At 43.4% G+C, this 22,650-nt stretch overlaps 1 protein-coding gene across 4 annotated transcripts in view; it reads left to right on the top strand.

The window, feature by feature from the left end:
- Positions 1 to 22,650, top strand: part of dnmbp (dynamin binding protein) — a 52,026-nt gene that overhangs the window by 18,441 nt on the left and 10,935 nt on the right. Inside the window, exon 1 of one of the 4 annotated variants that reach the window (XM_085760679.1) lies at positions 11,400 to 13,327. The exons of the other annotated variants lie outside the window; for them this stretch is intronic. Coding sequence (XP_085616805.1) covers positions 11,608 to 13,327 — 1,720 coding nt within the window. The 5' untranslated portion in view covers positions 11,400 to 11,607. Of the gene's footprint in view, positions 1 to 11,399; positions 13,328 to 22,650 lie in introns of those variants that run through there. 4 annotated transcript variants of the gene reach the window in all.

Here is a 22,650-nt window from a genome sequence, read left to right as displayed (position 1 = left end):
TATAACGGTTGAGAACGGAGCTCACTTTTCTTTGTCCAAAAAGACACACCAAAAAACATCCAAATACCTCCATAGTGCTCATCTGTAATGTCCCTCTTGTATTGAAGCCCCAACATGAGAAATTGTTCCGCCGGGTAAAATATAGACTTATTTAATTTTTTTCGGAACAATTTCTCATCGGACCCCCCCGTAACTCAGAGAAGCCACGGAGGACTCTGAAAATTCTCCCAGCCCTTAGTCCACATGAGGGTAGTAGATAATGAGTGAAATTAGAATTTTGGGTGAACTATCCCTTGAAGGGTTGCACAGCGGTGTGTGCATGCATGTGAGTCTTGAGGAATTTGTTCATTTTTCGTATGTTGTTTTCAAACTGTGTTATTGTAATTTACTGCAGTTGACTTTTTTTTTTTTTGTTTGTTTATTAAAAGTTGACTCCCAGAATAAAAGCAGGTGATTTAGTCAATCAGTGCCGATCGGCTTGGATTCGTCTTTGCCATCCCATACTATCTGGGTGCTCAGTTCTGTCCTTGGCAGCCCAACGCTTTTTCACATAGGTACGAGGTACATTCCTGCACATAGTGAGAGGGTAGAGAAAGGCACGTGGGCCTCCGTCTCTAGACTGTCCTCCTCTCTGCTGTGGGGTTTTGGGATTTTTGCCACAGTGGAGACGGACCGATTATGTCCCCCTTTAGAGCAGGACCCAGAGTGTGGTTGTGGCGAGCTGTGACATGGCCCATGATGCACCTCTCCACGCTGCTGGGACTGGCTGGGGAGGCGGGCTCCAGCAGAGCAGCAGGTAGGCGTCAGGCAAACATGGTGTTGGTCCGGTTGTTGGTCAGTGTTGTGTTGACGGAGCATCACTGCTGTTTCTGAGCATCTCCTCTTCTCATAGCTGTAGCTGCACTTCTCTCACTGCACACTTCATTGGTTGTAGTTAAGTGCCTTGCTCAAGGGAGTGGACTTTTCTTCTATATGACTTTGTCTTTGAAAGGTGGAAATATGAAAAAATTGAAATTTATTTTGCAAGCTTTATCAGTACCTTTTAAATTATTGGATGCTTGGTAATGAAAAACATCCACTGTTCTTGGATTGAGTGATGGTGATGTTTAATTTTCAGATCTGTTTGCTATTGCTTTAATTTCTCTGTGTTTGTCAGAGTGATGTGGCAGATAAATTGTAAATACTTATCCTAACCCTGTTTTTTTTATTTTTGCATAAATATAATGAATTACTTTATTATTTGCATCTTATTTGCAGGATATTCCACAAAGAGGCAAAAACAACAAGTTGTTTTATCCATTAACAATAATCCCACCGTCACCCAGTCCCAGTCCTGCTTTACTTATTGATTTTGTATCAGTAATCTGCTAGTTTCCAATCCGTTCATGCTCATTGGAGCTGGATGTGCTTGCATCAACTTCCGGACAGCAGAGCTCACTGTTTCTCTTTGTAACACACACGCAGACACACACTAAGGCGTTCAAGCGTCCTCATTCATCTAGAAACCAGTGTAATCACTGTCATTCATAGAAACCACCAGGCTGCTTTGTGATGTTAATGTATCTCATTTAACACTTATTTGGGTTGTAGTTTCATGTCTATTAAAGAAATGCTAATGTGGTGATGTGATGAAGTTTCTCACAGAAGGCTCATCTCACTGAGGTATTCTGATTACGACAAGATGAATGCAGAGTATTTAATTTGAAACTTCTTGGTCTTGTACACTAATAATGTGTAGAGACACTTTTTGGTTTTGGTGGTTTTGTTGCATTTAAGTGGCTCATGTCCTGTTAGATTTGATGGGATCAGTGATCTTTACGTCTGTCAATGAGAGGAATCAGCCTGAGGGAGAGAATGTTACATGTGCTGCATGTGGCTCCAAGGCTTATGCAAGAAAAACATGGTTTCCATTCACTCACCACATTGTAGGGATTCTCACACCCTGTTCTCACAGTAATAAATTCAGATTTTCACTCGGTGCTCCTCCTCTGATTCTTGCCACACCGTTAGATGTGGAAATGGGTGAAGATAGCGACATGATTGATAGCTGAGATTAACCACGTGGAGGGGATAAAAGGCCAAGAACACACCCACTGCAATTTGTTTGTTATGGTAATTATCAACAGAAACAAATTCAGAAATATGATATTAAAAGCCACCCTTCTTTGTGTGGTGTGGTCAAGGTGTGTTTACAGTATATCAGGCAGTCTCAGGATCTTTTGTTGCAAAAAAATGTGTTTGTCATCCTATTGCTATGTCTGTCTACACACACACACACACACTCACTCACCCAGGAGTGTGTGTTTTTCCGTGCTTTTGCAGGGTGTGTTCCTGAGTTTGACGTTTCAGAGACAATGGCAGCTTATTGTTACAAGGCAGGGAGTTACTTCAACACTGAGCTCGCTTTGCACTTAACTGTGCAAGAAAACAATGCAAAATCCTCATAGAGGTTTTAAGTCCAAACCCAACAATATAATTCTGTATATGTTTTGATATCTTAATATGTAGAGTATGTATGGAGTTATATTTGTCTCATATATATCTGTAAACGCACAGGAGGTGATCTACAAATGTTCCTTGGTTTGCACACGTGTTTTGCTATCCACAAAGGGTGATCTACAAATGTTCCTTGGTTTGCACACGTGTTTTGCTATCCACAAATACAAATTTCTAATTTGTAACTTGTATTTTGGTTTTTACAAATAAATGTGTATTTGTAAATATATTGTGTATTTGTAAATGTATAATTTTCCATTTGTAAAAACAAAAAAGCCATTTGTAAAACCGGAAATTCTGTTTGTGAAGTGTAACTCTGCATTTGTGGATCACCAATCACACACACGCATCTCTCTCCGCAATGACGTATTTCTGAGACATTCCTGCCGAGATCATAGAGGCCGAGATCCACACAGATCCACAAACTCACAGCTGCTGATTCACAAGGGCCGCTCTCCTCACCAGGAGGGGCAGTGTTGGCGAGTAGCTGAATGAAAACTAACGAAGAAGACTGCTACTGGCTTGCTTATCTCGAGAAATTATTTTAATTCCCACTGTTAATGCGTCACTTTATTAAGTTTTAATGTTTTTTCATGCGATAAAGTAGGCTAACTGTTAAGACCCCCAATATGCGGTTAGTTTATCCAAATGACGCCTGTTTGGAAGTTTGCTCCGCCGTTCGCGGAGCAGTGAAGCTCCATCTGTGGAGCAGCTAAGCTAACTAGGCTACCACCGGACGAGCGGTCTATCACAGAGGCTACAGCCGGGCTGCTGTGGTGGTCGGCGGGCTAACCTCCGCTGTCATCCGGGTCTCTCCCGGCTCGTTTTTTCCCCCGGAATGACGAAGCTGGTTAGCCAGCCCACCGCAGCAGCCCGGCTGCTGTTTAGATCTGATTAGATGTTTAGATGTTAAGACTGTTTAGATCCCCAATATGTGGTTATTTTTATCCAAATGACGCCGGAGCAGTGAAGCTCCACCTGTGGAGCAGCTAACTAGGCTACCACCGGACGAGCGGTCTATCACAGAAGCTACAGCCGGGCTGCTATGGTGGTCGGCTGGCGAAGCCACGGCGTCTTCTCGGGGGAGAAAACGAGCACTTCAGTACACCGGTTGCTGCCTCTGGATGAGCAGATCACCACAGAGGAAGCAGCCGGGGCTGCTGTGGTGGTCGGCCGGCTAAGCCGCGGCGTCATTCCAGGGGAGAAACCAAGCCCCAACCCGGTTGCTGCCTCTGGATGAGCGGATCATCACAGAAGCAACAGCCGGGCTGCTGAGGTGGTCGGTCGGCTAATCTGCGTCGTCCTCCCAGGGAAGAAAAGGAGCCCATCAATCTACCGGCAGTTTTTTAGAGGTTTACCGCCGGCTGGATGAATTATTTTTAGGAGATAAATGTTGTCTCATTCAGTGGTGTAGTAGGCTATATCAACAAACAAAACTATTTAGTCTATAATGGGCTATGTACAATCACCACCGCTACATCAATAAATAAATGTTTTACAATGAAACGGTCAGTCAGTTGACATTAACAATGCAGGTCGTTTTCTCCCCTGGGAGGAGACCGCGGCTTAAAGCTCCAGTTGGTAAGTTGACGAAAGTGAAAGTAAACTCCGCGACTTGGTCGGAAATTTCAAGACAATACTCCGTCAGGTCCCTTTATGAACCTCTGCCAAGCGCCCCCCACACACACAGACACACACAAAGTAGCCATAAACGCACCCACAGAGAAGAAAAAAAAAAAAAAAAAAAAGATGTACCGTATCCATAGCACGACGTGTAGGAGCGGCGATTGGCTGCTCCTCCTGCTCCCTCTACCTGACTGGTGGAGAATCGTCGGGCGCGGTGGATTTTGGCAAATACGATTACAGGCTGTAGGTGGAGCCAGAGGAGCTGGATTTTGTCCTAAATTACTCATTTAATGTCTGACCATCAGAATATAGTGACAGTTCCAGCAAATATGACTGAATAATTGTTACCAACTGAAGCTTTAAGGCCCATTTATGCTCAACGTTAACTACGCATACGGATACGGACGGAGCCTTTCGTCCGTACTCTGCTTCCTTTCGTCCGTTTTTCGTCCGTTTCCACAAAGCTTACGGATACGCACCAAACGGAGCAGTACCACCGGAAACCGTGGGGGCGCTGTTGCTGTCACGACGGAGCCTAGATCCAGTGTGAGACAGAAGAAGAAGACACGATGGCTGAACCAAAGATATTCAATAAATGGAAAGATACTCCATGAGCGGCTGCTCCAATGATATGAAATGGTATACACTTCCTGTCTCTCTAAATGGGCGTGGCCAACCGTCACCCCACCTCGTCTGCGAACGTATGTGTGGATTTATACAATTTGTAGGTAGATGAAAGTGAGATATTTATATTTTCTTATGATAACATTAAATATTTACACTACTAACAGTAATATTTAGCATGGCAAAAATAATTTAAATCATTTTCACGGGAGTTCGCGGCCATTTGTTTGACGTTGCCTAGGAGATCGGTGCCAAATCTCGCGAGAGTGTGTCGTAGAGACAGAGACAGGTCTGGAACAAAGTGGATTTTCTCCGGATCTCTCCGTCTGAAAATTAACATTTTGGTGTCAAACTGTTCAGAAGAGATGTGGCTTGTGAAAAATGAGTCCAAAATTTGCTTCAGTGACCGTGGGGAGAAAGGCCCGACCATAATCGGTGTTCACATTAAATTGTCCCATAGGAATCAATACACTCCAAGCTGCCTCTGGTCTCTCTAAAGGGGCGTGGCCGTGCAGAAGCCCACGTGACATGCATACAGGAAGCTGACTCGTCATGAAAGGTCTTGGTTTATAAACCGTCTTTGGCTGAACGAGAGAAAAAAATTCTCCTCCTACAGCTGTGATTAATTTAACGGGCTTACCGACTACCGCATCACATAACGAGTCTGTTTTCTTCTTTTATTTATGATGTAGGGTGAAGTCAGGTAAAATGGGCCACTTTTTGGTAAACGACTAATAAGACCATCAAAAACGCTATGCATGAAATCCATTGATATTTTTAAAAATCGACATAGGTCTCTTAAATGTTTCTGTGTGAAAAAAAAATTAAAAAGTATCATTATTTTGGAATTATGAGAGTTAAAGTATCGGGATATTCCCTCTCGAGGTACGATGAAGGTTCAGGTAAAATGGGCCAGCCGTTCAGTTAAATTGGGCCAAGAGAGAACAACACAGTAATTTTAGCAGAAATCATTAAAATTTTAATAATTAATTGACACTACTACTAAACTACAACACTAAACTTAACATTAACAGTAAAAACATAAGAGGTTGAAGACATTTTTTAATCTTAAAATGCATTTTAAAATTACATGATCATGTTGTTGCTATGCTCTTTGTTAGCTGACTATGTTATAGGCTCTTTTACTGTGTGTGTATGTGTGTGTGTGGCATTATAGATGCCATTTTTTTCCCCCACAGTGCTAATGGCACCATGAGTGGCACTGACCAACCTTGGATATATATCTAACTTTGAACATGTTTTGCACCCTCAATTTCTGTGTAACTTCAGTGTAAGACTGTGTTTTGTATGTGGCCCATTTTAGCTGAAATGCATGGCTCAATTTACCATGATGCATTAAGGTAAATTGAGCCACCCACAAAAAATGCATTTAAATTAAAAATAAGTAAGCTTAGCAAGAATTTTGCATTCTATCCAATGGGGGGAATCACAATGTTTATTATAAATCACATTTTTTATTGTAGATCTGTTTTTCTACGGAGTTATCAACCTTATCAGTTTCAAGTGAAATTTGTTTGCCAGGCCACTTTTCGCACACTTCTCCTCAGCAGGCTTGGATTATAAATGCATTGTCCCACCCACAACAGCAACCAGAGACCACTCAAATCAATTGTTTTTTTTCAAGTACAGTTGTAGCAACAATTTGAAATCATTTACAGCCATTGCCTGTTAAAACTTAAAAAGCTAGGAGGCTCAAACCTTAACTGGCTCATTTTACCTGATGGCCCAATTTACCTGATGTCACCCTACATTCAGGGTTCAAACTTAACTTTTTTGCTCACTGGCCAAATGGCTAGTGAGCTTTAAAAATCTACTGGCCAGAAAGATTTTTTACTGGCCAAAAATTATGTATAGCTGTTTTGTATATTTTTCATTGTGTTGAACTGTTATAATACACTCATAAGCATATATCATAGAATATTTTTGTGTGGAATAAAGGAGTCAAGTTTGCCTTTTTTCTCTAAAAGGTTTATTTTAGGGATGCACATGGTTATTGGTTTAACCATTAACCTATAACAAGAACTTGACCGAATAATACTATCAGTTATTTATATATATTTATTTATTGGCTCCTTATGTCGTCAACTCATGGGGGCGTGTCGACATGTGCAGACTTCCACTGCCTTCAGTCATGTTATTTAGTAGCTAAACGTTACACAGGAGGACTGACACTGCGCACCATGAAGGAAGATCAGACAATAAATGTAGCCTACACGGACATAGACGTGCATCACCTGTAGCAACGGCGCTGCAAAAAAAAACTTTAAAAAAAAAAACGTGGCAGCTCTCCTGCAGCTCCACAGAGGAGCTGTCAGAGGAGCTGCTGTTCCTCTCTCTTCAGTCTGGTGTTTGGCTGCACTTTCAATAAGAGAAGTTCCATATGAGCGCGATCAGCAGAGACAGAGCACAATGGATGTGGCATTGATCAGATATCGCAGCGCACATGTTTATTTAACGGCAAAAAAAATAAATAAATAAATTGGAGCGATGTTTTTTTTTGCCGTTAAATAAACATGTGCGCTGCGATATCTGATCAATACCACATCCATTGTGCTCTGTCTCAGCTGATCGCGCTCATATGGAACTTTTCTTATTGAAAGTTGAAATTGCCACGTCTTTTTTTTTAATTGCAGCGCCGTTATTACAGGTTATTACGGCATGTTGTGAGCTTTAAGATCTGCACGACACCGGCTCACAACCCAAGCGTCACAGCCGGGTCGGGAGGAACAGTAACAACAACGAAGTCGTTTTTTTTTTTTCACTCGCCAGAGTGGCCAGTCAGCCGGCTTCCTTTACTCGCCAAAGTATCAAAGTTAGTCGCCACTGGCGACTGGCGACCGCTAATTTTGAACCCTGTGTACATTATAAGATCTCCTCCGTAGTCGCCATGTTTGTTGTCATAAACTTTTGACTCTGAGCTGCCCCCTACTGGATGTATTGGTTAACATCCATGCCAACGTTAAGGACGCATGGAAGTATGTGAGCAGTGATGCCTGGGATCCACTGGCGTCAATGCGATTTCTCGCCGGACGCGACGCCTCCAAAAAAACGGACGCTTCGGTAGGCGGGAACACAGATCGGCGAGTTAACGGACAGTGGACAAGCAGACCCCCGCCCCCCCCCCCCCGAGCTGTTCTCTATCTCGCTCCCCATTGGACAGTGACCCTGCGTCGGACGGATTCATTTGCATAAAGTTGAGCTGCGGTCAACTTTTGGACGCGCCGCAACTGCTTGAACGGACGCGCCGCCTACCCAGAATGCTTTGCGGGCGCGTCATTAACGGTTTGACGCGTCCCATAGAAAATGAACAGGTAGCTGCGTCGCGGCGGACGCAATGAACGCCAGTGGATCCCAGGCGTGACGGTAAAAACGTTTGAAACGGACGCGTACAATTACGTCCGTACGTGGAGCATAAATGAGCCTTTAGCCGGCCGACCACCACAGCAGCCCGGCTGTAGCCTCTGTGATAGGGCCGAGATATACTTGCTGTAAACTACGCGTACGCGAGCTGCCGCGCGTATCCTGCGTCGCGTCACCTCGCGTCGATATGTGCGTTCGGTCGCAGCCGACGCATCAAACGGACGCAGATTACGCGTGGCAGCCATGATGAGCTCGCGTACGCGTAGTTTACAGCAAGTATAACGAGGGCTATAGACCGCTCGTCCGGTGGTAGCCTAGTTAGCTTAGCTGCTCCACAGATGGAGCTTCACTGCTCCGCGAACGGCGGAGCAAACTTCCAAACAGGCGTCATTTGGATAAACTAACCGCATATTGGGGGTCTTAACAGTTACTTTATCGCATGAAAAAACATTAAAACTTAATAAAGTGACGCATTAACAGTGGGAATTAAAATAATTTCTCGAGATAAGCCAGTAGCAGTCTTCTCCGTTAGTTTTCATTCAGCTACTCGCCAACACTGCCCCTCCTGGTGAGTAGAGCGGCCCCTACTGGTGAGGAGAGCGGCCCTTTGTGAATCAGCAGCTGTGAGTTTGTGGATCTGTGTGGATCTCGGCAGGAATGTCTCAGAAATACGTCATTGCGGAAAGAGATGCGTGTGTGTGATTGGTGATCCACAAATGCAGAGTTACACTTCACAAACAGAATTTTCGGTTTTACAAATGGCTTTTTTGTTTTTACAAATGGAAAATTATACATTTACAAATACACAATATATTTACAAATACACATTTATTTGTAAAAACCAAAATACAAGTTACAAATTAGAAATTTGTATTTGTGGATAGCAAAACACGTGTGCAAACCAAGGAACATTTGTAGATCACCTTCTGTGCGTTTACAGATATATATGAGACAAATATAACTCCATAAGTATGTAGCCTTAATGGTTTGTTTCATTTTTTAATATGAAAATATATCACAGTACGGAAAAACTGATGTTACAAAGCACAGTTGACAAAACTGATTGAGTTAGATTTGTTCAGGAGCTCTTATTTGAACAAATATACTATCACAGTTTGATTTACCTAGTGGAACTATGAAACATATTTGAAGAAGCCCTCATGCTGTTTAAACCATGCACGGTGGCAGTGGTCATAAAGAGCTCTCTTTTTCTCACACACACCATCTCACCCATCACCTCGTTTCCTGTTTAAGCTCTTTGACCTTCAGCCTGCTTTAATTCTTTAAACCCAATATTCAAACGCCTCCCTCGGCTTCCAGAACACCACAGCAGCCTGATCTTTTTAACACTGTTTTCGGGATCCATTTCAGCCTCAGGTTTCCCCTCAGCCGGTCTCACAAACTAGGAGACTTCTAGGCTGTAGACGAGCTTAGATAGATAGATAGATAGATAGATAGATAGATAGATAGATAGATAGTACTTTAATAATCCCTTGGGGGGGGGGGGGGAAATTGAGGTTCCAGCAGCAGCCCAGCACCGACCATACATTAAAAACAGAAAGATCACACATCAATATAAAAATATAAAATTTCAGGACAAAAAGAACAGTAATAAATATAAAATAAAATATATTAATCTTCCCCATCCCCTCTCCAACCACCACCCCTCCCCCTCCCCCCAGTGCAGAGTTGTAGAGCTTGATAGCTTTTGTTTTGCTTGATATACGACCTTATCCACGGACATCACACCGCTTGTTGTTGATATGCGGGATGTCGATTAAGCGCCCAACAGGTTAATTTACATAAGCTAACACAAGCCAAGGAGAGGAATGCTGTATTTGACATTCCTACAGCTGACACACGTACACAACTGCACAGTTTTGGTCGTGTTCTGCCAATGAAAGATGAGATGCTGAGCACTGATAATTAAACAGTATCGTGTAAGAATAGAACAATGTCTTAGACAGATTTCTGTGCTCAGTCCTACCCTGTAAAACTCTGTGTCTGTGTCCAACATGAGCTTTTGGCTTGGCACTATAAAAAGGCGTGCTGTTAAAAATGAAATCATCATCTGAGATGATATTTGGTGAGTTATACAGAACTCTGAAGCTTTTTATTTGAAGCTTTCTCTGTTTTCTGTTTTTTTGTGACATAGTGTTTGATTTCCTGGTTTGTGATGAATTTGTATTGGCTCGACTAACTTGAAACCAGTTTAACCAAACAATGCACTGGATTTTATTCCATGTTTGGTATTCAGCAGTAAAACAAGTGCCAACTTCTACTAATAATTTAGATTGTTTGGGTTCATCATGGTAAATTAATACTATCCCAAATGTGTCTGTGTGTGTGCCTGTGTGTATCACGTGTTTTTGAGTGGATGCAAAGTCCCTTTAAACTTGTCCCTTTCATAGAGATTTAATGGGGGGGGGTGGCACGATATATTATACTCCAGCTTTATGAATAGGCCTGAGTTTTTTCTCACACTAAAAGATCGTGTCTCCTCTCAGAGTGGGGACAGTCTTTAACAATAGCTCATTGTACACACCAGCAGCTACTTTTTCAGTCACTGCTCTGGTCTAATCAGGTTGTGCACTCTTGAAAATCCCTCCTCACTCTCATTTACTTACTCTGGTTATATAAATATATAGCCTACTATCCACAAATCTTTCTCTTTCAATTGTTTATACTTAACACTTCTCTTTCAATTAGTTGTTACTTCAATAGAAAACTGCTCCTCCCTAAAATGTAGGGCAAAGTCAAACTTTTAGACTGAGATCAGTTTCTCTCTAGTTTCAGTTTACCTGCCAACACGGTGGCCTTTGGACCGGTGCTGAAACTTAGAATAGGAAAGTTGGAACAGGTTGTACACAGACAGGAATGAGGTTCATCACTGCTGTTGTGACTGCAGCCAGCATGAATCGTCTGGTGAACATAGCAGCACCAGGAAGGAGCAAAAACAAAGCAAACAGGAAACATGGAAGGATGAGGGATTGTTCATGGGAGAGGAAAAAAAAATATTTGGTGCCAAACTGAAGTGAAGTTATAGTCCCCACTCTCCATCAAAGACAATCTCCAGGCAGGCTGTTTTCCTGCAAACAGAGGTACTAGCCAATTGAAACCATGGGAGGAGCCATTGGGCTAATCCTCCACTCATGTGACTCCACTGAATCATTAACCCAAGGAGGCCCCACCTTCAATAACCCTACCCCCCCTCTCCTCCTACGATTGGCTGAGACGGCTGCAGGGAGGGTGTGATTCAGTTCCACTGAAGGCTGGGAGGTGCTTGGCCGGGCAGTCCTGCTGAGGCAGTGGAGAGGAGACAGAGAAAACAAGTGGGAGAGTCACAGACAATATGCCTGACAGGTGGAGTCTCCCACGGCGCTTTGTTATGGAATGTAGGAGTTTGGAAAAAGAGATTAAGCCACGTTGAAGAAGTAAACTGTCTCGGCACCGGGGAGGCTGATTTAAGCAGCAAGAGCCATGCAGAGCCCGGTGGTTTATGGCAATCCAGTCATGTTTGGTGCTGTGGATTGGAACTATGCAGCTGGTGCTATGGTAAGGAGAGGGAAGAGCGTGGAGGAGCTGGGGGATGCCGGCTGGGCCCGAGAGAGGGAGAGGATGGCCCATCTGCAGCAGCTACAGCAGCTCCACCATCTGCAGCTTCAGCAGCAGCAACAGGTTGGATATCCTGGCTACGGAGCTCCGCCCGGCCACCCGCAGGGACCCGGCATGGTGGCAAGTCCTGGTCACCCAGTCCCAGCTCCAGGCTGCCCAGTGCCAGCGCATGGTGGCATGATGGTACCTGCAGCTGGGCCAGTGCAACCTCCAGGGCATGTGCCAGCTCAGTGGCCGGTACAATGGGGGGATCAAGCCCAAATTAGACAGGGTAATGTTTGCCAACAACAACAAGCCAACTGGGAGTACGATGAGCGGCACATGGCAGCTATTAAAGACCAGAGACCTCAAGGCCATGATGTTTACTACCACCCTGGCTCACAGGACGGTCACCTGCAGCTGAGGATATCTGAGTGGAAGGGTAAACACTGTTTCTACCAGGGCCCCGAGGAGCGGGACTACAACAGACTGCCAGAAGAAGAAGAACATGATAACTACAGACTAGAGGAGGACAGAAGAAGAGGGGACGACTGGGTAAGAGAAAACAACCACAGCTCTGATCGTTATGATCACAGGAGCCGCAGAGACTTGGAGGAGTATGATCACAGGGACAAATACAAGTACAGGGATCACTATGACAGGAAACACAACGAGCGCTACGACGACAGAGAGCAGCAATATTACGAAAGCAGGAAACACCAAAAGCATGATCCCAGGGAACATGAAGGCTACAACAGTGAGTATGAGGACCGCCATGATCGTAAAGACACTTATGCTCGCAGAGACAATTACAGGGACAGTGATCGCTACTATGACCGTGACAGGGATTACTATGACTCTAAAGACAGTCACCGCTCCACAGAAAAGGAGTACTACCAACGTAGAGACGATGATCGATACTACGACGAGCGAAAACGGAGGGACCATTACCACGACCGGCATGCAGAGGATCGATATGACCGCAGAGAAGATACCGGTAAATACAGGGACACCTTGAATCGAAGGGGTGAGGAGACGCACTCCAGTAAAGGAAGAGGCCAGTATGACCATGACCTCAATGAACATGGTGGTAAGGAGAGAGACCACTACAACAGGTACAGGGATACAGATGATGACAGGAGAGATGAGCGCTACGACCAGAGGAGGAGGGACCACTACAGAGCCAGGGAGCATTACGAGGACCAGTACGACCGCCAGAACGAAGACGGCTACGACTCCAGAAGAGAAGAGGAACATTCCCACCTCAAGCCCAAACACAGATATCGCAATCTACGTTCTATATCGGCAGAGTCGCAATATGAGGATTACGCTGGAAAAGTTCATAAGAGCCACTGCGAGGAGTGGGTTGAGGAGCAGAATAAGAAGCTGGCACTCAGGGAGATGCACTCTTTTGAGGATCCCATTGTGTACCGGCACAGTGACGAGCAGGAAAAGGGATACGAGTCCAGCGCCGGGAGCACGGGTTCAAAACGGGGTCGCAAGCCTGTTTACGTGGGCTCGCTAGATCGGAACAGCTTCTACAGGAAGACGGCTCCGAGCTCCATGCAAAAGTCCCAGTTCGCCACCGCCAGGAGACAGAAACAAGGTAAACACAAGGATGTCGTCACGTGATGGAAGTTGCTCCACTTGCTGTATTTACACAGCATGAGGTGCTCAGAGTGTGTGTCTGTGTGATAATTTCTAGATCTAATAGAGGGAGGGGTTGATACCACCATGCACTTCATCAACAGTTAAGATGAAAGGGTCAGGTCCAACTCAACCTCATTAAACACATCTTGAAAAACAAAAGCAGGGTTTGAAAGTGTCTCCGTCTGCCCCCGGCCTCTATTGAGACACAGAAGACAGTCGCCCTCTCCTCCCTGTTTCATCATTTCATCACTCGTGACCTCTAGAGCTTCTCTTTAATCAATGGTTGGGGCTTCAAAGTGCTGACTAGCCACAGTCACCTGCCTTGAAAGTGTGTGCATGTCATAGGAAAGTGTGCTGTCAGGTATATGTGGGCAGAAGAACCTGCAGAACAAGTTTCGAATGTTCTTGGGTTTTTGTTTTCTCTGTCATTCCTCTGGTCTGTAGGGTTTCCTGTTTGCTGCCATGTGCTGCATCACTGATGCAATGTGCTCCCATAACCAGTCTGTTCACTTCTTGACTGAAAGGTCATCTTTTCCTGTCCTGGTTGTTTTCGTCTGACAAGGGTACTCTTTAAAATCCCACTCTAAACATCAGCAGAGTCTGAAGTCGCTCCGTTTTAATGTAATTCCAAGTAGATGCTGGAATTAACACTTTAGCTAAAACAGCTTTAAAACTGATAACAGGACTTTGTGATTGTGAGACTTGAAATGTCTTAGTGAGTGTCTTAAAATAGACTGAGGGATAGGCAGACTTTTATCATAACATACCATCAAGGGCAGGGTGTAATTTGAAAATGCTTGATCTTGGGGATGATATGATTTTTAGGGGAAGTTTAAGTATTTTAGCCACTTTTTAAATGAAAAAACTCAAATTGTGTCTAAATAAAATAATAGTCTAAGGCCAGAAAACCTTACTAATGAAATTGAGAAAACATCTAATCTGGTTATATTGGTTAAATTGCCTCATTAGACATCTACTTCCAAATAGAAAATATCAAGGTCAAATCCCCAGTCCTGTTTAATCCCCCTGGTCAAAAAGCTGTTAGAGGGTCAGTTGTGACCATGGGGGTGTTGGCGAAGAGTCACTTGTGTTTACTGATAAACTGTCATGGTCTGTTAACACAAAAGGCAACTAATGTAACATCAGAGTTGGTGTGTGTGTGTGTGTGTGTGTGTCTGTGCACACAAGTGTGTTTCATGAGGACCTGAAGAAAGAGAAAGAACTCTTCTGGCTCACTTCATTGTGTCTGAGAAGAAGCAGGTGGTGGCCCACAGCCCCTCCCCCAGTCACCTAGAAACTAAAACACACACACACACACACACACACACACACACCCCACTCCCCATCCATTTGGGGAGTCCAGTATTAATCCCTAGCGTCAGCATGGTGAGTGGATGGGGGGGGGTCTGTCTGGTGCCAGGCGCTGGCCAGCACTGGCCTGACTCCTTCACTGCACGACTAGACTGATACTCTGTGTGTGTGTGTGTGTGTGTGTGTGTGTGTTGCAAAAACCCTTGGAGGCTTATTACAGAGATGACGCCATTTTTCAAAACACACACACACACTTATGCACGCTTGCAGCCGCAGTGTCTTGTCATCCGCTAATCTTGTTAAAGAGTTTCAGCCTGGTCAGGGGTTTGTCCTGAGCAGAGCATTTGATTGCAGGGCTAAAAACATTAGAGCATCTTGTTGCAGCGCTTATTGGGCTTACACTGTGATTCAGTGACATTGAGGTGATGGCCGAGGCTCTCTGAGGTCGGCCGTGAGCCATGTGCACGGCCCTTTGTTCTCCCTAATCATTAAACAGAAGCTAGTAATCAATATTTTAGAAGACATACAAGGAGCCTTGTGTCAAGATGTGACTTTATGTATCGGTGTGTGTTTGTGCTGATGGGAACTGAATGTGTGTTGTTGTTTTTTTTAAGTATTTTTGGGGCATTTTTGTCTTTTTAATTGATAGTTTAGTTGAGAGAGACAGGAAATGGGGAGGCATGACATGCAGCAAAGGGTCCGGCTGCAGTGAGGACTGGAGCCTCTGGATAAGGGACACCTGCTCTACCAACTGATAAACAACGCCCCAGAATGTGTGTTTTTGAAGGAATTGATGGCTCGATAGTTTATGTTGAACTTATTTAATAATTGAAACAGATGAAATGATTGAATAATTCCAGACATAAGATTTGATTTCATGGTTTTGCTTTTGAACTCCTCTTCTGCTGTGTGTGCAGGGTATTAGGGAGTGAAGTGTCGTCACCCAGCTATGATCATGCAGCGTATGCTCTGTTGTCCTGTGTAATCCTCCAGCAGTGGCTGCCATTGGTGGGCAGTGGGCCGGGGGGGGGGGGGCTAGGAGTTAAGACTGGAAATCTTTGGGCAAATCGGCTGACAACACTGTTGTCTAAAGGCGTCTTATCTCACTGCTGCCGAGGAGAGAAGTCAATTAGTAAAAAATGATTGAGCTCAACAGTTGGCATGAATCACACTGGCTTACTGTAAAAGCCTTTTGTTTTTGTTCTTCCTGACTGCTCCTTCTTTTGAGCTACAGTATGTGGTGATTGTGTAAAATATCTATTAGGTTAGAGGATATTACTGGTACCGTCATGAGTAACAAGACTGATGTCGTATGGGAAAAGACCTTTGACCTTTCTAGGATTTCCCTGTCCTGTCAGGACCAGTGTACTCTTAATAAGGCCACATTATTACAGCCAGTTTATGGGGTTGTCACACCTCATGTGAGTGTGACACAGTCATGTTCAGGTTGCAGCTGGACTCTGAGTGAGACTGAAATCTAAATGCCACAACTGGATCTGTAAACATGAAATACTCCTCTACACTTCAGTCAGCAAGTGTTTTCCCGTGTTGCTGTATCACGGTCCGATAAACAAACTCCAACAAATGAGCTAGTTTGAATGTCAATTTGTGGTAAAGCCTGGCTGACACACTTGTTAGATTTGGTGTATGTGTGTGTGTATACAAGTTGACACAGTGGTTATAGATGTTGATCTAAGTTGTGGTGACATTAGCCAAGGGAACTAATGTATTCATATGTTCACACAGAGACACAGAGTGATTAAAATGACAAAGACTGACTCTGGCATCAGTGTCAAACAGTAGCAGCATGAACAGCAGTGTTCATAGATTTACTTACTGTGTATCCAGTATTTGTCATTTGAGAGGGTGTTTACGTTAAAATATTCACCTCATTTACTGCAAATATATATTTAAATAATCATGACTGAGGAATATAAAAAAATTGCTTCTTTACTAGATTTTGGTTTTCTTTACAGCGCTGTTGAAAGAATCTTAGAGCTGCAATCTCTTGTGTTGTGTCTTGTGTTGTGGGAAAACTCACAAGGCCCCGGGCAGATCTTTGTTTTAACTTGCCCTGCAATTAGCAACAGGTATAATCCTGAAAGTTCAGTCATTCAAATGTACTTGTCACACACAGGTTGTATAGCCCAAGAAACTTAAAACATTTAAAGTAGATAAAATTACCAAATGCCATGACATTAGAAGTTGGACTCTTTTCCATGGTGTTTTGCACTGTGTGTCTTTGAGGCACCTGTGAGACTCGGTGCTTCTCTGCTCCATTAACTTGAAGACAGTGGAGCTTCTTTTTGGCTGAATAGACTCCTGAGTTAATAGTTTGGGTTCCTCCTAAACCTCTCCCCGCACATATGCAAAATGGACAGTCTCTTGAAGTAATTGGACATTGTTCGTTATAGAAATGAGACATAATGAGAAATTCCAAGGAGGCATGAGATCACAGCGTTCGTCCTTGTTTGCCAAGAAGCACTGAAGCAACTTAGTTATTCACTGTATTAATTAGATCGTAGCCTCATCCACCTGGAAACAAGCAGAGCTGCGTGTCTTTGTGACCGACAGTGGACACTAAACTGAGGCTGTAATTACCAGCAGTACCCAACAATGGTCACAGAGGTTGCTGAGAGATTTTGCCAGGAACAGGAATGTGACCTTCTGACATTTGACCCCTAAAAGAGATAAACAGGAAGGTATGTCACTAAATAAACTCCCCGATGTCCATCCATCTAGCGATGCCTACGTGGTGGTGCCACAGGAGGAGGAGGTGCAGATCTGAACAAAAGGACAGGGATGTAATGAAAAGGAAAGCTCCTGTGTGCAGATTTGTGTTTGTTTCAATATATTGTCTACTGCAAAGGTGCTAAAACACAAAGCCCATGTGCCAAAGCGATGGCCTTTAAGAGTCCTGTTGATATTTACACTGCAGCGTTTTTCTTGTGCCAGTTTCCAGCGTCATGGAAAAAATCCACTCCGTCTCTCCAGTGCATTCAGTATTAATTACAGTTCATGGCAGGTTTTGAAGTCTGCGACTCTGTAACACAAACACACACATACACATTCCCATACAGCGTTGTCCATGTGATCGCTTCAGCAAAGCCACTCCCTGCTTCCCTGCCCTCCTAAAAAACTTGGCTTGATATGAGGAGGGCCCCCGCTATTCTTGTTGCCGTGGCGACTGTGCATTCTGCTGTGAACTTTGGAGCAGAAAGCACACAGCGCCGATTGTGTCTGACCTTAGAGAGATTGGTGCAGGGTGAACTTTTTTTTTCTGTGTGTGTGTGTGTGTGTGTGTGTGTGTGTGTGTGACTTTGCACAGCCATGAGTGCAACGCGCTGACTGTAGATCGACGGTGAATCCAGGGATGTATTAGTTAAAAACTGGTTTTGCTGCAGTTGTGCAACAAGGAAACAGATCTTCAAGAGAGGGAGAGAAAATGTATTTTTCTAATGAGTTACTTAGTTTGCAGATTATATATAAATATGTTGTTGAAAATAACGTTGAACATCCTTCAGAAGCCTGAAGTTCACATGTTGAATCAAAGCATCATGATTTTAATAGATTTCAGCCTGTCAGAGGAGGAGTCTGGTCAGGTGTCAGCTGAATGGGAAACGTGAAACAGACCCATCACTGAACTGGATCCGACTGGACTGGATCTCTCTGGCTCTTTTGGTTAATTTAAGTTTAAGTAGCCTAACTCAATTTAAGTTCATGTGCCATAAAAAGATTACATCCATCAGAAAAACAACAGTAGAAATGAAAGGAGGCGAAACAAGAGAAGCCATTCTTTGATTTTCCATGTTACGTACTTAAGATCTGATAAGATTGATAAGTCTTGATAGTTTAATCAGTATTGTAGGCATTAACATGATGGGCAGAGGTCAGTCATTGCATTCAGGATATGTAATGTAACAGATAAGTGAAGCTCGAGGCTCACAACAGTAGCCTCGTAAACCAGCCTCTCGCGGAAATGCATTTCATTTCATTTCTCGGGAGAGTCTGGCCTCATCCCCATTCTAAGCGTTTGGACTGAAACCCTCAGAAGGCCGAGCCAATCAGCGTCGCCCGCTGTGATTGACACAGCACGTTGGCCAATCAGGGACCGACTGGTGCAAAGCCCCGTCACTACACCAACTTGCTGATTGGCTGAATGGGATTGTCTGTCAACGCTACTACCAAAGATATTAAACCATCTTTGCTACTACTCCCGCCCACCCCAAACGCTTAGAGGGGGGATGAGGCCAGACTCTCCCTCGGAATGAAATGAAATGCACTTCCGCGAGAGGCTGGTTTACGAGGCTATCACAACAGGTAAACCATGTTCACGTCAGAAAAGTGACAAAGTAAAGTCTTTCCCAATTAGACGGAATGCAGATAAGTATGTTTGATTTTGGGGTGTGATTCTGCTGCACGATTCTCCCACAATGCAATGCACAAAGAAAAAAAAAGAAGCTGCCCCCAGCTTTAAAAAAGTGTAACAGCTCAAAAAATTAAAGAGATAAAAACAACAACAAAAAAACTTCCTGTTGTCTCAATGTAAAGTTTAATTAGCTGTAACTTTTCCAAATCTGTAGTTTGACATTTAATATCATATATATAGTATTTAAGTGGATACAGTGTGGATTCGGGACACCTGAGAACAGAGTCCAGCTCCAGGTTTTAATGTCTGCCAGAGTGGTCGTCCTCCCTGGTGTGTGTGTGTATGTGTGTGTGTGTGTGTGTGTGTGTGTGTGTGTGTGTGTGTGTAGTCACAGTGGGTTCCCATCCATTCTCATGGTAATTGGAGCTGTGGAATGGGCTTTCTGTAGCCGGACGCTCGCTCCTCCACAGGGCTCAGGAGCTGGACTTCAGATTGACAATGGACTATCTTAGAATGGGTGGCGTTGTTTGAACCACCATGCGTGTGTGCACGGAGGGGAGGAGGGGGCGTGTTTGTTTTTGAAGTGGATTGAAGAAAGTTGCAAGCAGCAGGTGGGTGACGCCATCATCATCATCTTCTCCTTTCTCTCCCTCCGTCTGTGTTTAAGTGTGCGAGGCGGTGGAAACGAAGCGGCTTCGAGGGGAATGCATCAGTGAATTATGCTTCTCATAATATTTGTTTTTAACAGCTTGGATTTGTAAAATTAAATTTGCATTACTTTGATCTAATTTTGTCACAAACTCTCAGTCACAGTCTCACTAAACATTTTAAACCTTGTTTTCTGACTTTACTTCCATTGTTTAGTCTTTGTTAAACCTTGGATGACCTGTGCTAATATAGTATCAGCTGTGACCATGGCTGTAGTCATACTAGGTGTCTGAAGATAGAAGGCGAGGTGTTGTAAGAGATGATGATGTCTGGCTTACGTCATATTTTATTGCGATAAAATGCTGCACACTCCCTGCTGTGATAGACCCGGAGCTCAGTCAAGATTAGTGTGTTGAACATGATTCATAAAGATCCTGTTCCTCCTCCATGAGTCTGAACTGTTAAATGTTCCTGAATAATAATAATAACTTAAAATAACTTAAAATCCAAATCTTCTCATGATGAAGAACATGCACTGGTGTGTAAAAAAAAAAAAAAAAAGTCCAGGTTTTTGCTCTGCAAAGATGCATAAAATCTCTGACTGTGTGTTTCTTTGGAAACAGACTGCTGCCCTGCTCTACTGTATTGGTTTCACCTGTTGGAGCCTGTGATTTAGTTTGTTTTCAAGTGAGAAAAGAAAAGAAAAACTGTGTCCGAGTATCTTTTATCATTTTGCATTGAAAGGTTGCTTCACCGTTTGTTGACAATACCTGCACAAAGAGGGAGAAAGGCTGTGTTTGTGGTGGGTGTTAAGTATTTTCTTAGGCTTGTGCAAGTAGGCTACATTTAAAATCTGAGGCTTAACAAACTTGTATTTATTTTATTTTAGGGTTTTTGTTATTTGTGTTAAAGTCCAAACTTCACAAAGATTTGTCAGAAAAAGGTTAGATAACGATTGAGGTGGCTATCAATTATCAGTGAAATCAGTATTTCTGTAAAAACAGTCTCACTCCCTGTCTGTAAAAGCACAGGGAGTGAAGGGAGAGAATCAAAAGCAGCACAGTTCTCCTGCCTTCATTAACCCAATTAATCCATAACTCTGTATCTCAACAGTCCACACAGACAATCTCTTTGTTTTATTTCCCAAACTCTCAAATATGTGGAACCAGGTCAGCGTTTGAACGCTGCCAGATCTCAGACACCGTGGCCCCTCACGGCCCCTGATCCCCCTCTCTGTGGAGGTTTTCTATCCACATTTTATCATAACACAGCTCTGAATATACTGTTAACACACTAGGCCTCCACACCACGTCCAACACTTTGTTTCTCTTCCTTCAAAACCAGAGGATCTGATGTTTTTATGCTGGGATGAGACAACAAGAACAGTGCTGTCATTGTTTGGTTGGTGATAGAGGCTCTTGTGTTGTTTTTATTATATAATCACATTGCACACTGGTTTTATTCCTCACAGTTTTGCTGATATAAAGTGCAATCAGCACAACAGGTGTTCAGAAGAGATTTTCAGTGCTTTTCTGACTTTAGAACTATTTCCAACAGCTGTGAATGATAATCAGAAAGTATTTTATTCTCCCTGGCGATGTAGAAAAATCATTTCAAAACCTAGTTTGACTCGTGCTGTGTTGGTGTTTTCAACAGCAGGTTGTTGTTTACACTGAGGGATTGCTGGTATTCACTCACAGGTGTGTGTGATTCACTGATACCAAGTGTTAGTCATATGGGTGTTGGCTGAGTGACACCTGATCCTATTGGCTCCTGTGATTTAGTTTTTATATTTATATACCGGACGGTATATCGGATTTCTTTCAAACTCAGGAGTCAGATAAAAAATATTTTGGATGGACTACAGTCTTGATCACTGACTGATATTAGATTGTAGATAAGTGAAGTGAGTTCTACTTAAATTGTGTCAAGCCTTGTTGTGTGTTTGTGCAGTCATGTGAATGTGTGCGGTGCCTTTATTTCCTTTATGATACTTCACAGAACAAATAACAGTGGAATTTCACAGAAGTGGGTCAAAACATGGCAAAGCAGCTTCACATGTTGGTTATGATGGAAGTGGCTGCGTATTTAACCATGTGAAGTGGAGCATATGATGTTTGTGTGTGTGTGTGTGTGTGTGTGTGTGTGGGATCAAACGTGGGAATGAGCCGATTGATTCCAATTAAACCCTCAGTCCTTTGTTTTCTCTCTCTCTCTGGGTTGTGCTGCTGCTGTTCTGACTTTTCAGACCATCGGTGAACTACTTTACTACTTTCTCACCAGAGGGGGAAACGCTGGCGCTGGTCAGAGCAGCAGAGGCGCAAGAGATGAGAAAAGCTCCTTTGACTTGAGCTTTAGCCAAATCACGTGAAGAGAGAGAGACAGAGACAGACAGAGGGAGAGGGAGGAGGTCAGGGTGGCCAAGGATCACACACACACACACACATTAGTTCATTAGATATCAGACTTACATTTAGAAAATTTTGTCTGAAAAGTTTTTAGGTATTAATTTTACTCATACTTAGATTCCCTTGAGAAATATTTTTAAAATTGTTTTTACATGGAGGTAACTAAACCCCATTTCGTGTAAATTAACAAAAACAACAATACAATTTTGAGGTTTTTGCAAAGTGTGTGTGTTTGTGCGTGCGTGAGTGTGCTGCATTCAAGTGCTTAGAAATTCCAGGAGGTAACAGGAGGGTAAGCAGAGTTAACTTGATGAGCCGCTGACAGCAGCTGTTCATCCAGCACCAGCGAGTGCATCAACTACACACAACTTGTTACTGCAGCACTGACTCACTGCAGGGTTTCCTCCTGCACAACAACCTGTCAACATCACATACAACACAAGACCCTGGTGTTTTTATTCAGCACTTATAGATGCATGTATAAATGATATTATAATATATGAAATTAATTCTGCTTAATGAGTGTTTTGATTCTAATAAAGA

Source organism: Trachurus japonicus, chromosome 19 (genome assembly GCF_045865225.1).
Source record: "Trachurus japonicus isolate A0001 chromosome 19, Traja_1.0".
Taxonomy (NCBI): Eukaryota; Metazoa; Chordata; class Actinopteri; order Carangiformes; family Carangidae; genus Trachurus; species Trachurus japonicus.
The sequence above is the reverse complement of the archived record's forward strand: the minus strand, read 5'-3'. Positions and strand labels throughout refer to the sequence as shown.